Here is a 15,553-nt window from a genome sequence, read left to right on the forward strand (position 1 = left end):
GGGGGAGATAGAGTTGCTAAGTCACCTGAAACAAAGAGCCAGAATTTAGATTTAAGGTTATAAAAGTGTGGCTCTCCTCCACTGTCACTCAGTACTAACACTGAACACTTTTAGCTATTAATTAGTTTTTATCTTAACTATGATTTGCTGTTGGTCTCCTGACAACAGAAGGATTATTTTCTCCCCCAAAATAAGATTTTTCCTAATAGCAAAATACTGTATAACAAATCTAACAAATATCTTCACAGTGTTTCTTAAATAATCCCTAAAACCTAATCCTTTAAGGTTTACAAGTGCTTCTGTTTTAGATCACCCAGCATGACGTTATATAAACTTAAGATTGAAGCACTAAAAGGAAAAAAGAAAAATCCCAACAAGGCTACCCAACTATCTCGTCTAGAAGAATAATTTAATAAAACAGAGGGAGCTTTTTCTTTTGGTTGACAATACTGAATTTATTCTGACCATATACAGTAACAGAAATGTGCATGCTTGAGTGCTTTTCCTCAGCATTTAAGTGATGACATAGGTTCACGGGTTTTTTCCCAGTGTGGTGTCCCATTTCGGAATGTCATTTTAAAATGGTTCGTTTGAGGATTCATAAATCATCTTAAGTGGCAGGGATGCCTCCAATGTAATGCTTACTCCTAATTATGAGCACAAACTCACCTCCCCTTCCTTTTTAGTCTCACTCAAACATCATTATTTTTCTTATGTCCATGCTGCAAACCAATTGCACTCGCTGCTTGAAGAGAAACTTGCACAAGAAAACCAGGAAAGTAAATTCCTCTTATCTGCACATTCAGTCATGAATTGTAGCTGAGACAATTATGCCATTTGCATATTACATTTCTTATATATACTTTCTGCCTGCCAAAAGAGACTATTCCTGACTTGCTTGTCTCCTTCCAACTCCACCATAAGCAGAAAGGATAATTATTCCTCATTAACATATGAGTCTTTATGATAATAAGCTGATATCTCACCAAGGTTTGATTCTGAACAGGAGGTGCCCATTCGTAAGTTACTGTATTGATGGACACATTCTTCTTGGCTGTCATGGGATTAGTCAGTATCATTACATTACGCTTATACATGGGGATACCATCTGATTTCAGCTTTGCAATTAGAGTTGTATACTTTGTATCCTCAAAGAGCTTTCCCACTTTGCGGTCATCTTCATTACTGGTGAGAACATCATGTTCTTCTTGCCCACACTTGCAATTTCGACATATTTTTCTAGGTTCAAATGAGAAGCATAATTTAGACAACATAGATACATGAAAATAGAACTGGTCTTGTAGAACTTATTCAGCCCAGCAGAATCCCAACTGTAATTATAACATACAATCATCACAAATATAGTTCCACTTTTCTTTACTGCTGAAATTTATTATTTAGTAAAATCCATGAACAAATGTCCAGAAAAACCAAAGAAGTTTCTCAGTTACCTATTATTACCGGAAGCCTTATTATTTGTTTTATCAGTGGTGGAGTCCATGATGTTCTCTGAGCTTGATTGTTTTCTTGCAGATATTTTATTACCCCAAAAGGTAACATCTTCAGTGCTAGAAGGGTGTAGGATTTACTTTAATTCTAGCACTGAAGATTTTATCTAGTTGGGTAAAGAAATTTCTGCAAGAAAACAACCAAGCTCAGAGAGCATTAAGACTCAATAGTTTAACTCTGAACCACAGATATTTTTTCTATGAGCATCTAATGCAGGCATGTCAAACTGCCGGCCCGCGGGCCAGATGCATCACGCTGAAAGCGCGCCAACTCCATTGCTGTGATATGTCGTGTGACGTCATGTGATGTTGCGAGTTTGACATGCCTGATCTAATGAGTCTTAACAAGTACTTTTAAGTAGCATCCAAATTTCAGAACTTGCCCTTATGGGATGTAGTATGAGTTTCTTACTTGTTCTGTTGTTAATAAGTAGCTAAAGGGAGGGGTCAGGGGGTTATACTGGATTTTTAACAGAGACGCTATTTGTGAATTGAACAGTTATATAAACTTGTTAAATAAATAAAGTTATGTATAGGCAAGAATGAAACAGCATTTGATGTTTGTTGTTCTATAATTTAAAGTTACCAATTTTATTGTATTTTCTCTATCCTTAGTTTTTATAACACACTTAACTGATTTTTGTCTCAATTTACAATTTTTAAACTATAAGTTTTCCTAAATTATATTTAAATACAAAAGAGGATATGCACTGTTTCCCAATTTATATCCAAACAATTAAGAAAGTAATAGTTACATTTCAGCAACATTTAAAATGAACTGGGTTGATAATCATTTTAATTTAGGTCAGTACATACCAAGGCAAAGACAAAACAGGACTATTCAAAACTATTGATTCTGAGATTAAATTGTTATCATTAATTTGGGGACAGTATCCCTTTCAATAATGAGAGGCACACAACAGTGGAATATAGATCTGCCTCTGCTTTCTGCTTGTGGTCACCACACAAAGTTCTGTTTGATCACCATAACCAATCTGATCCAGCAGGTATATTTTTATGTTTTTACTATTAACAGCAATTTGGAGTCTCTTCTGCACAACACAAATCTCCCCACATTTCTGAAAATGTTCAAGAATATAAAGATTTTATTCACATTCTTTTTTCTATGATGTGAACAGCAACCAAGATTCCAAAATCTGTAAAACACTGAAGTGCTGGCCATGTATGGTCCTAGAATGCTAAATTGGACACTTATCCAAAAAGAATTTTTTGATGATCACAATTATGCAGATTTAAGGCCTTTTACATCATTAGTCACATAGCAGTAATTTAAATTCCTCAACTGGTATGTTAGGAACTTTCCTTATAACTAAATGAAGAAGTCTAAGTGTTTTTTTTTCTACATTCATAGCAAAAAATATAGGGTAACAAGTGTTATACTCCCATCTAGTGGAAAAATATTAAACTGTAGGTTTTAAAGCAAATCATATACCCCCCCCCCCCTCTAACTTGAAACATGTCCAATTGTGTGCCTGTAAATGCCTCAGTTTACTGCATGGATCCACAGTGTGCTTGTAGACCCATTATTTGATACTTATCTCCTACCTATTTCATTAGGTTATTTCCCTGTACAGAGAACCAATTTCAAGCATAATCTTTATTTCCAAAAAATGATTTTGAACCTTCCACATCCCACAGAGACATTATTAAAACATAAAAGTAAGTAGCTGCAGCCCAACATATTTGCAAGTATGCCTATTTGATAAGGGGATGTTTTCTGTTTGGCACCACCAATTATGCTGGCCATTTTGGGGAAGGATCCATTACATACTCTAAAAATCCTAAATATAGAGACTTTCAAAATTTCATTCCCTTTTTAATATTATATCAAAACAAAGGCTATTTATTAACATCTAATGCCTTATATAATCAGATTTTATCTGCATTACTAACTATCCATATCTATCTATGTAAGTATACATAATTTTACCTCCAGAAGTGTAGCTCAAATCCTTCACATTTATCTTTACATTTTAAACATGGGGCTCCAAATCCTTCTTCATGTCCTAAGCCCATCTAAAGTGAGAGAAGCAGAGAAGGAGGGAAAAACAGCTTTAGCATAATATTATTGTAAGGCATATGATATCTTTTACTGGTGGGGCAAAGAGTGGCATACCTCCAAAATAAAATAAAAAACTTGCCACTTTGGCATTGCAATGAAATAAATCATGCTCTGGTGCTTTATTTGGGTATCCATAAATGATTATCATCATGATAAAGAAGTTAAAATGGAAAAAAAAATATACAACACATTTTTGTGATAGTAGATGTTGGTATGTACATATGCAATGGACACTTTTCCATTAAAGGCTAGATTTTAGAAGAATAAATACTCATTAATGGTCTGCCTGTACATTTAAGCATACCACATTCAATTTTGTTAATGTACAACTAGTCTGATACTCAATATCTAAAAAGAGTCAAAGCAGAGCACAATCTATACTACAAACTAGATTAAAAACAGGAATCTGAGCATGGTAATCTATCCTTGAAATGTAGTAAAAGGATTTTGAACAATATCTTGTTATATAAATAGTTATTGTTGTCATCAGCCATTCAACTGTGTCTGACCCTGGGCCTCTCTATGGATCAGCACTCTCCATACATGCCCCTCTGTCTCACATTGCCTCCTTCAGATCCACCATCATCATCCTGGTGTTATCCTTTATTATGTCCAGCCAACAGGCAGCCCCTTCTCCTTTTTCTGATCACTCCTAGCATGGTTGACTTTTTGAATAAGTCAGCTCTCATGACATGATCGAAGTATGACAGCCTCTATTTGGCAATCTTGTCTTCAAGTGATATTTTTGGTGTAATAAAAATAGAATATAAATATAAAAAAATATATTTTACTATTTATATTTTATTTATATAAATAGTACTTAGTATTAATTCAGCTTGGCCTTGTATGTTTAACATCTATAGTTTTTTCCAAATAAAATTAAATCATTTGTAATATATTGCAAAATCCAACCAAATTCTGGTTGGAATTTAGGAAGTATTCAGGTAGTCCTCATTTAGTAATCACAATTGGAACTGGTAACTTGGTTGTTAAGTGAAATGGTCACTTAGTGAAACTGCAGCTATGCTTATGATCTTACTTCAACTTTCCCTTGATTTACTGACTTGCAAAGCCTGAGAATTTATCATTTTTCATTGCCATTGTAATTGTGAATTGTTGCTAAACAGGATATTGTTAAATATAGTTCTCAAAAATTGTCAGTTATTAGTAGTTGTCAGAAACCAGTACTTATGAACAGTTAATTGGGCTGTTTATTCGGAGATGGATCAGGAAGAGAATGGTACTTTCAAGATTGATATCAGCCTCAGATGAGCCTACTCTATTTTATTGTAATGATGCATTGACAGATACTTGCAAATGTGAAAGTACTATTCTCCTTCTGCTCCTTTATTGCTTGGAAAACTAGGAAGGGTCTCTTCTGAGCCACTTGCCTCACTCACTATCCAGCCATGGGCTATGTTATCTCTTATCTGACAGTTTGGTGGCAGCATCTCTTTGCTCAGTCTCCCACGGTCTTTCTCACATATCCTATTACATCAAGCCGCCATAGCCCTTTTAGCAGTGAATTGTAAAGAGGTCCTCTGAATGGTTTGCAGATCAAAAGGTATTAGAAAGTAGTTATCATAGCTAATTCTGAACTGTGTAGATAAATAATTAACAAAATTAACCAGAACTCAAAAAAGATACCCCACTCCAGCCCAAGATGGAGCTGTAATTTTGGTCACTATCACACTATCGTCTTTTTAGGGACACAAGTCATCACAAGTGAAATAAAGAAAATCCTTTCTTTATTTGGAATATCTGGTCTATGAGGTGAATCACACAACTCTGGAACCAGCACACTGTATTTCAAACAATCACAGTTATTTATTTAGCCATACATCTATAGCATAATAACATGAACTGAACTGTAGTAAACAGCTTATACCACACTGTTATAAACAATTTATAGTATAATACAAAATGAACTATTTAGATGCTATATTGTTTTAAACTGATTTATTGTAATAATTGTTATATTTATATACTACTGTTTTTAGTAAATAGATTTTAATCAATACAGAAAAGCAACAGTGATTAACAGTCTACCATTTTTCTTAATTCAGCAATTTCTTTTGCAGTGGCAATGATTAATCCATCCTCAGCATAAAATGTGTGCAAGTGCTTGAATAAAATCTTTCCACACACGAATATAATTTAAAACCTCTGCAGAATTTATGTTCTATAACAGTGTTTGAGCAAGTAGATTTGGGATACAGAAAAATTGACTTTTTTTTCTGGAAACAAACAATATATTCTACTGCAGTCAACAAGTGGATTTATTTTAATTTAACTACATTGAACTTTGAATGCCTTTTTAAAAGCTCCAGGAAAAGCAGATCTCAAGCATTGCTACATTTGTCATCATTGTGATTACTTGCCTCAGAACATGTGTTATAATTGCTAGAAACTATACATTGGACTGACATGGAATTATTTCTGAACACTAAAACTAACTTTCCAGAGTATCCAAAATTATAACAAATTGGCCCATGCAAGGACCTAACAGAGGATGGAATCAATTTCTCCATAAATGGAATCATGGAAGAAACTAAGATACATAGGTCATTTGAAATGTTGCCAGAAGAGATTTCTGTATGTCAGTTGCTAAAAATTCTAAAAACATCTGGCATTTTAAACATGTCTAGTCAGATTTTAAACCCGACGGCATATGAAAGGCATTATAAGTAGACTGATTGAAATCATCTGCTTCACAGTGTCTTCATGACTAAAATATTACTTCAGAGCCAAGTGTTGTAAATGGTTACAGCCAACCTAATGCTTGAAGAAACAAAGGGCTTGCTTTAATCAGCTTGGAATGCTCTGGGGGAGGGGGTCAGCACTGGTTGACTTCTACATTAAACTGCATTGTCTTCAGTCTTTATCTGGCCTCACTCAAATGAGTCTTACCTTGACTTTTGCATCGGAGATATGCTGCCATATCTGGCTAGTTTTACCTCAGCCCCAAAATCAACCTTTTGAACAGATTGCCCTCCATGTTGCTTCCTGGGAACCTCAAGGAAATTACAGAGAGAAACCCCTTGAAAGCATGGTCTCGCCAGGAAGCAACTCTTGACTTCTGTAAAGATATAACTTGGCGAGTCCCAGTTACTCTGGGATGGGCTGGTTTTGACACAAAGTTCCTGTTTAAGAGGAAAAGCATCCTAACCAGCATCCTGTCCTCAGTTGGATGGCTATAAGTTGCAGGAACCACAAGCCCAGACTACACGTCTGCTTTACACTCTACATCCTAACCAGAAACTGAATCCATCCACTCCTTTATTTTCCTCTCCTTACAGCTTCAATCTTGCCAGCCTTTCCACGAGGGTAGGTTTGTCAATTTATTGCAAATCCCAGATCCCAGCCACAGAGACTGAAACAATCACATTTTCTGCCACAAAAGACTACAGAAATGATACTCCACACATCCCATTGGAACATCTTAGAGCAAATCATCTGTTACTGCGGGACTCTCATATAACCTCACAAAGTTAGGAATATACAAGCTGATGCCTATTATTTTCTTCTGCCTGCAGAATAAGAAAATGCTATCCAGCCCCTTCAGCCAGTAATCATAATTTCCAATAATGGAAGATAAGATGAGATGAGAAAAAAACTCTTTCAGGTTTTTTTTGGGTTTTTTTTTTTTTTTTTTTTTGCAGAACTGGATCAGGCTGTCATCAAAGAAGAACTATTGTTTCAATTTAGGAATGAAATGAAAGAAATTTCACTTTTTTCTTTTTGTGTTGTATCTTCCATATTGTGAAAAACTATATAAAGGACTTTTTTCCCCTGATCCTAGGAATATTTTGGATCAAATGGGAAGGAGGGAGAAATTAATTAATTGATATGAATTATCCAGGGTTACCCCACTGGAATTCAACAGACTTTTGGTGGCTTACAGATACAGTATAATAAAAATGGAAAAAATACTGAACTATAAAAACCATAAAACAGGCAATGCAAAACAGAGGAATTACAATCCAAATACTGCCTGGAATAGCTTGGTTTCCATCTCCTAGAGAGTGATCAAGATAAGAACAGACCTCTCCTTCAGGAGGAGGCTATTTCAAGGTCTAACACCACCACCAAGAAACAATTCTGAGCATTGAACCCCTGGCCTCCTGAAACTGGAGAACAATCACCTACCAATGGTTAGGCCAATTTCTGTGGAGAGAGGTTATCCTGTAGGTAGCTTGGTTTGAAGCTATACAAGTTGCCAGTAGTACTTTTGATTGCACCAAAAGCTAACAGGGAATCAATGCAAGACTCATTGGCAGTGACAACTGCTAGTGAGCATCCAGGTGACCGTATTCTGTATCAACTAAAACCTCTTGAGGGAACACGGTGGTGCAGTGGCTTAATGACGCTGGGAATGTTGGCCAGAAATGGTTTGCATTCTGACAGTTCAAGCCTGGCTCTGTGAGCTCCCTGCACCTGATTCTTAGTTCCTTTGAAAGCATGCAATATTGCGAGTAGATAAATGGGTACCACTTTGTGGGAAAAATCTAGCTGTGTCCACATGAATGGAGAGAGGAAGCTAGCGATGGACCTGGCCAGACGTGAGGAGATGAAGGTGTGGCTAGAGTGGCAGAGGAGCCTGGAAGAGCCAGCAACCCAAGTGGTGCTAGCTAATTAGTGTAAAGATAGTTTGTCCCCTGCAGTGCACCAAGGATTGGCATGCAAGTGCCGATGAACTATTAATGAACTAGTAATCTAGGCTGTTAGACTGCATTGTGTCTACCATGTGTAGATTTCCCTGACTTTGTATGCCAAAATAAATAAGAAGAAGCTTCTCAGTGGTTTTTAAAGGCAGACCAATATAGGCTGCATTGCACTAATCTAGATGTGTGAGGATGAGGGCAGGAGTCACTGTCACAAGGACCTCTTATCCTAGGAAAATCTGCAACTGAAACTGCAATGAGTCCTGCCCATAGCTCCCATCTACTGCTTTAGTGTGAATCCAAAAGGATCCCCAAGTCATGGATCTACTCCTCCTTGTCCAAAGTAAATATTGGACTTGAAAGAGAACCCCAATGCACAAATAGCAATTCTGTCTTGCTTAGGTTCAGTTCCAACTTGGTCTTCTTAATCTCCTCAGCAGCATCCTCAGTTTGGCTTGGGGTTGTGATATAAATCTGGGCATCATTGGCAAACATGATACTAAAACCACAGACTGCCAGATGACTTTCCCCAATAGCTTCATGTAGAAAGCAGAAGGGAGAGGATGGATCTTTGCATTAGTCCATAGGGAAGCAGATCTCTCATTGACTGGTACAATCTGCTAAGGAGTGTCTGCCCCATAGGCAGTCATAACAAAGGTCATTTACTTGAGTAAACAATGCAATTTTGGTCTCATGCCCAGGCCTGAACCCTGATTCATGGGTCCAAACAATGTATTTCACCTATGAAGCTCAGTATGGATCCCGATTCACTGTCTAAACAAAAGAAGGTTACAGATTGAACTGTGTTGTCTAATATGGATGGACCTAGGAGGCCTCTTAAGGAGGGGATGCACCATGGCCTCTTTCAAAACCACAGGCATGTTCCCCTCTCACAAGCAAGTGTTAATAATCTCTTGGTTGGAGGAAATCCCTTCCTCCTGCCACCCAAAGAAGCCAGGGCTGAGGAACTAGCTTCCAAATAGCCTATAGATAGCCAAGGTCACCCTGCAGATGACCCTATTCATTTTCTCAGATAATATGCCTAAGAGAATTCTCCAAGCACCAAGCTGCACCCTGCCCAAGTAGAGTCCAGACTGAATTTAGTCTGCATTTGAATTTTGTATTTTTGAAACAAGGTTATAATATTAAAAAATCAACACTGTTTGCACTTAAAAAGGGAGTTTGCAAACTATATATATATATATATATATATATATATATATATATATGTATGTATGTATGTATGTATGTATGTATGTATATGTATATGTATATACATATACATATACATACATACACACACACACACATATATATATGTATGTATGTATACACATACCCACAACACATATATACACACACAAATATATTGTGTTTGTGTGCGCGCATGGACATTGTTTGTAAAAATAATGCACATCTGGGATATATTCCCTTTTTCTTATTGCAGCATTTGCAAGAAACGTTATTGCCTTCTTCACATTTTTGAAAACTTAAGAGGGAACCAGGGATGATAGCCTGGACAAATGTAGGCTAATTTCTAAAGCAAGGCAAAGTAAATAATTTGGTTATCTAGCTGAGGATGTTCAGTGCTCTCTGGAAAGTGCCTTTCTAAATGCAAACTTGATCCTATCCTGGCATCTTTTTCACCATTATTATTATTCAGAATTCAGAGAGTTGAAGCTCACACAGATAAATGTGGCCAAGATCCAGAAGTGAAAGAATATCGTGAACATATATAGAAATGCTGAAAGAGATATTGCTAGTAAACACTATTTGAATATAAACACTATAGAGCCCTTCTTTGTTCAATAAGGTTTTAAATAGATGGAAACAATTGGTTACCTTGGCTTTTGGGATGAACATTTGGTTTCTTTTAAAACTTATCCTTTCATGTTATTATTTTATGCTCTTAAGTTATTTTATTAGACAGATTCCTTGCCTGTAAGCATCATCACACAGTTCTTGCTTAGTTCTGCTCTGATAGAAGTCCAAGTATATAAATAAATTGAGGGTTTTCTTGTGATAATGCCACTTCTATAAAATTGCTTGCACAATGTACTAAAGCAATTGTACGTTTGCTAAGAAGAAGATGTTTCCATTTGGCCTCATTTCAGACAAGTTGCACTGAACTCAACTTCACCCCAGTGATGGCACTGAACCCAACTTCAGAGTAATTAAAACAGTGATTTCTATGTTTCCTTGTTTCCAAAGCAGCAGCCACAAAACAAGAAGAATTCAGAAAAGCTCTATGAAAACAATGAACAACTAGCACTTTGCAGTAAATAGGAGTCAAAACTTTATTCTTATACGGTGGTTTTTTTTTTCCTCCAAAAGAGGCACCAGGTCTTATCTTTGGGGTGTGTCTTTTCCACGATTTCACCTCACGGCAGCGGCACCAACAGCCCAGCCACTTCTTCTGTGGCCAAAGGAAATGCATCTGCAGCTGAGAATGGAACTCCAGCCTGTATTTTGCCATCAGAAGCCTTCTGGAAAGGCCTCTGCAGCTGAGAACTGAGCTACGTTTTGAATCTGTATTTCAGTTTTCAACTGCAGAGGCCTTTCCAGAAGGCCTCTGATGGCAAAATACAGGTCAGCCGGGGGGGGGGGGGAATCTGGAGCTCCATTCTTAGCTGCAGAGGTATTTCCTGAAGGCCTCTGCTGGCAAAATGCAGGCCGGGGAATGCTGCAGAAGAAATGGGCTGGTGAGGTGAGGCAGGTATCGATTCATTGGAGGCCTGGCTGCAACGGTAAGCAGGTGCAGGGCACGTGGGGCAGCTCCACCCCCACCCCCACCCTATCTTGATTTTGGGCGCCTTGCCCCAAAACTAGGGCTTATTTTGGGGGTAGGGCTTATATTTGGTCCACCCCCAAAATCAAGCTAGGGCTTATTTTTTGGGTAGGTCTTACTTTTGGGGAAACAATACGTTAAACAGCCTTGTACTATATGATTAAGCCAGCTTGCATTTTTGACTGTCTTCATTTTAATGGGTTTATTACTGGTTTTATTAATTACTGACTTTTAAAACATATTGATATTTAGGCTCTATCCTTCCAAACCAACTATTGCTCAGGACACGTCCATTTTTTTTCCCCTGAAAAGGATGATTCAAGCTTATTGTTGAAAATCAACAATCTCCCTGAGATTACATCCGTAAATTGATGTCATGCTTATGATTTTATCTTTGTCAACCCCTCCCTACATCTAAAATTATTTCACTGCTTTACATACTATTAGATGAAATAAGACAATGTGAGAGACTATGGATTAACTAGGCAAGGCATTTTAAACAATGTAGATCTTACACTTGAACTGACATTTACTGCTGAAAGGTTAAGATGTCTGTTGAGGGTGATAGAAACATTCAGGATTCTGAGAACATATTGTGGCTCTTCTTATAAAATGGCTATTATGAGGAAATAACTCTATGTAAAGCACAGATTTCTACCAGGTCCTTTTTTCTGTACCGCCCTTTGCAGTCCTTCAGCTTACTTTCATCCTTTTTCTGGGTAGATGATAAATAAAGGCAAGTCTCTTTAAGTTTAGCCCCACTCTGATGACTTTACAGACATATTAATGCAGGTATTTTCATAACAATACAGAAGCAGTTTATCATTTCCTTAGTGAAGTATGTATTTTTGACCTTGCAGTCTAGTCTACAACTTTGGAATCTTTTGGAGGTTTTCCGGTGAATGCTCCAACACTGGAAGTTTTTAAGAAGAGACTGGACAGCCATTTGTCTGAAATGGTGTAGGGTTCCTGCCTGAGCAGGGGGTTGGACTCGATGACCTCCAAGGTCCCTTCCAATTTTATTATTATTATTAAGGATCATCGCACAGTCAGACAGATGTTCAGACTGGATTTGACATTTTGTCTACTTATCAAGTCCTTACCCAGGACCTGGGATAGGCAGATGTGGATGTTTGATGGTATTACAGATATCATCACAGGATGGAAGCAGTTCCTAGTAAGGCCGCCTTTTGCAATTGACTAATAGCAAATTATTATTATTATTATTATTATTATTATTATTATTATTATTATTATTATTATTATTAACTAGGTATGATTATGCTTATTTTTCTGACATAGCAAAGGTCAGTATAGTTACAAACCTGTCAGTAGATTATAGCCATCTAAAATAAAATGTTATATTTTGCATAAGTTCTCTCTTATTATTTGAATTATATTTGATTTGGACTCAGAAGAAAACTGCTTTTAAAACAGCAAACAGTCTTAGTTAATTCTCACTCATTATTTTACATCTATTTGAGAAAAAATATTTTCCACAGTATTGTTGTATTGCTAAAAGTTACCATAACTGATACATTTAATAACAAAATGTCTTTGAATGCATTACATATACAATGTACTTTCTAGCTGGATAGGACTCTCTCCTAGAAGATTGGTGAGATTTAACATAGGCAAGACTGGGAAACACTGCTCTGTACAGCAAAGATGAATCTAATTTCTGGATACCTGGACAGAGAAAAGGCAAAATAGAATGACCTGACCAAAAATAAAAAACATTCAAAGGAATGCTTAGTCTTACATTTTAAAAAAAAATCAACAAACTCTGATTTTAATGTCTTAGCATCACATCTGAATTTCAGCCAGTTGCTGAGTACCATTTTATGGTTGGGAGACTGTTACTGCATAGGTGTGCAGCTCTTGGGCTACAAATACAATTAATTATATAGACTGTTCCCATATAGATACATCGTCCACTATAGCAGGGCTGATAAGATTACTAACATCTATAGCTCAACAGCATTAGAGCTATTATTAACCTCTGACACAAGCTTTTGGTCTTATATAGGTTTTCCATACATTATTTTTTTAAATTCTCTTTTAGGAAAAACAGGAAGAAAAAGATAAAGACTCCAGTTGTCCCAGGACTTAATTCTTCTACATTCAATTTGACTTCTGCACCATTTTCAAGAGTGATAAGGAATTTTATTCCTCATCTTTTCTTTAATTATTATAACCAGAAACATTTGATAAATGGAATGTCTGACAAGCCATAATAATAAACAGCTTTCTCTGCAACTTTCTAACACTTAGTGTGCTCTATAAAGAAAATTATCTGTAATTTTTAAAAAGCACATTTCACAGCTATATAATTTTTTTGAAAAATAAAAGCTTATGCAATAAACTGATGTAGCAAAGTCCATTATTCAGATGCACTTTTCCAGACATTTAATCATAAAATAGATCTAATATTTATGTTGTTTACATGCTTGAGATTTATATTTATCAGCTTTTCATATCATGGCCCAAGAACTCAGGCCTTCCAAAGAGTTTGTATTGAGGATCATCCACAATGTCAACCAATTCAGAAACAATAGCAGTAACAATAGTCAGTAAAGAATGCTGCAGGACATATGATCTGTTCTTGCCACTCCACCCCCCTAAATAAAGTAAAGCTTTTATCTGCCACCTGAGGAAGAAGTTTCATTCAATTTTAACATTCTCCAAGATCCTGACTTTGGGAAGATTCATCTCCAGGTAAATTAAAGTCATCAATTGGAATAAGGGATGACAAGTTTAACTATTTCAGTGTTTTTAACCTAATGTCTTGGAACTACAATATATGCACAAGATCAGCTCATCTAAAGTCACCAAAGCCAGAATCAAATGCAAAAATTATAGAAAACTTTGACATAAGTTGATCTATTTATCATAGAAACATATGATGTCTTTGCACCCAAAGAACTTTTGTATCTGGAGTCTTCCTGTGTAGATAGGCAGCAGAAATGAAGATAGGTTTCTTTTTATGTTGGGGTTTTACCTGAGCAACTTTGTTCAGGTAACATTTTGGATAATATGTAAGTATGCAGTTTTATGCCAACATTCCAACATTCCTAACTAAAATGATTGTACATTATTAAGGGTCCCCACCCCAACCATTTATATTTTGTATTCAGCTGGAGGGAGTAGGTAATTCCATGTAACTTTTATTTACAGGAGTGAACATGATTTACTTCTAAGTAAATTATGATCATATTGTACTATACACACATTAACGTAGCATAAACGTGCATATAGTCTCACCTTCAACCCAATCAACAGCCAATCGACCGACCAAATAGTTATTCTCTACAAAAAGAAAATCATCAATTTCCCTTCCCAAAACACTATTCTCTGGGTTCGGTGAAGAAGGACTGAAATGATGGGGTGCCAAATCTGAGACCACGTCAAAGGGTAAGACAAGATTCCGAGGGATTCCGGATTGTTCAGCGTATGCAAGTAACTTCCGACCAATCACCCAGTTTCCTGACTCACTGTTCTCTTACCTTCTTGATTTTGCTCTCCAAATCCATGTCGGGATTCTCGGCACGGAGAACTCGAGATTCTGGGACCAACGGCAAGAGAGACGCCTTTTTCCTTCCTCCTCCACCCTTACTGATGATAGAAGGATGTGGTTAGAAAGGAAATGTGTTTCTCAAGATTGCTGCGCACCGCTCGCTCCTGGTCTCCTTTTGCATCTCTCCAGCTGCTGGGAGTAGAGTCAAACTTCCGTCTTCTGCGGCAGCGGGGAAAGAAACAAAGGAAGCCCTGCAGCCAATTAAAGCCCAGCAGCTTGCAAGTCTGACAGCCAATGGCGGGCCTTCCGAATACCTTTGCTCGGCAGGCGGGTTGGCTTTTGCCCGGGGGGCAATTCGCGTTTAATTGCGGGCGTTGAGTGAACGCAAGTCAGAGCTTTGGCAGCGGTTTGAGCCGACCGAAGTCTAGGCTTAAAGCGGGACTTTTTACAGGGTTTCTGAGTCAGTCAATGAATGGGGTGTCAGAGAAGGTCATGGCAAAGGTATTTGCTGACGCAGCCGCCCAGCTCAGCCAATTGCTGCTGGTGAATTTGACTGTGTTTTCTTTCTCATCTAAGACGAAGAAAAGACACGAACAATTTATTATTGGATTGAGGGACTGGCTGCTCTAACGGGACTATTCTTTGTTTTGAAAAACTACTTCCCCTCCTTTGGGTAATTAATGAATCTTCCCCCCCCCCCTTGAGTTTTGGACTTAGCTAGATGGCATTGCATTGCCAGATTTACAAAAGCTAAGCATTGTGGTCCACCGTTAGTAGAGTATGAGAGATACCTTGAAATCGGAAGGCTGTAGAAAATGAAAAATATCAAAAGAAGGCAATAGAAAAAAATGCATGGACATACGTATGGAGTCATCAGGAGTTGAGTTCTGTTGAAGGAGATATTTGCCTTCTCATTTTATATCCTATACTTTTGTTAATTGACTTCTTGCCTCTGACTGATTTTACGTTCAAAATAAAACCAAGCTAATCTTC

The 15,553-nt window shown here is 37.2% G+C and overlaps 1 protein-coding gene across 1 annotated transcript in view; it reads right to left on the reverse strand.

The window, feature by feature from the left end:
• The window catches only part of TES (testin LIM domain protein), a 37,737-nt gene extending 22,750 nt beyond the window's left edge, over positions 1 to 14,987 (reverse strand). The window contains exons 1-3 of the mRNA XM_039337015.1: positions 14,550 to 14,987; positions 3,460 to 3,545; positions 987 to 1,239 (exon numbers count right to left, since the gene is read on the reverse strand). Of these exons, the coding sequence (XP_039192949.1) occupies positions 987 to 1,239; positions 3,460 to 3,545; positions 14,550 to 14,576 (366 nt within the window). The 5' untranslated portion in view covers positions 14,577 to 14,987. The remainder of the gene's footprint in view (positions 1 to 986; positions 1,240 to 3,459; positions 3,546 to 14,549) is intronic.
• Between the last annotated feature and the right edge of the window lie 566 nt (positions 14,988 to 15,553).

Source organism: Crotalus tigris, unplaced genomic scaffold (genome assembly GCF_016545835.1).
Source record: "Crotalus tigris isolate CLP2741 ecotype Arizona unplaced genomic scaffold, ASM1654583v1 scf7180000017667.1391209, whole genome shotgun sequence".
In the NCBI taxonomy this organism is placed as follows: domain Eukaryota; kingdom Metazoa; phylum Chordata; class Lepidosauria; order Squamata; family Viperidae; genus Crotalus; species Crotalus tigris.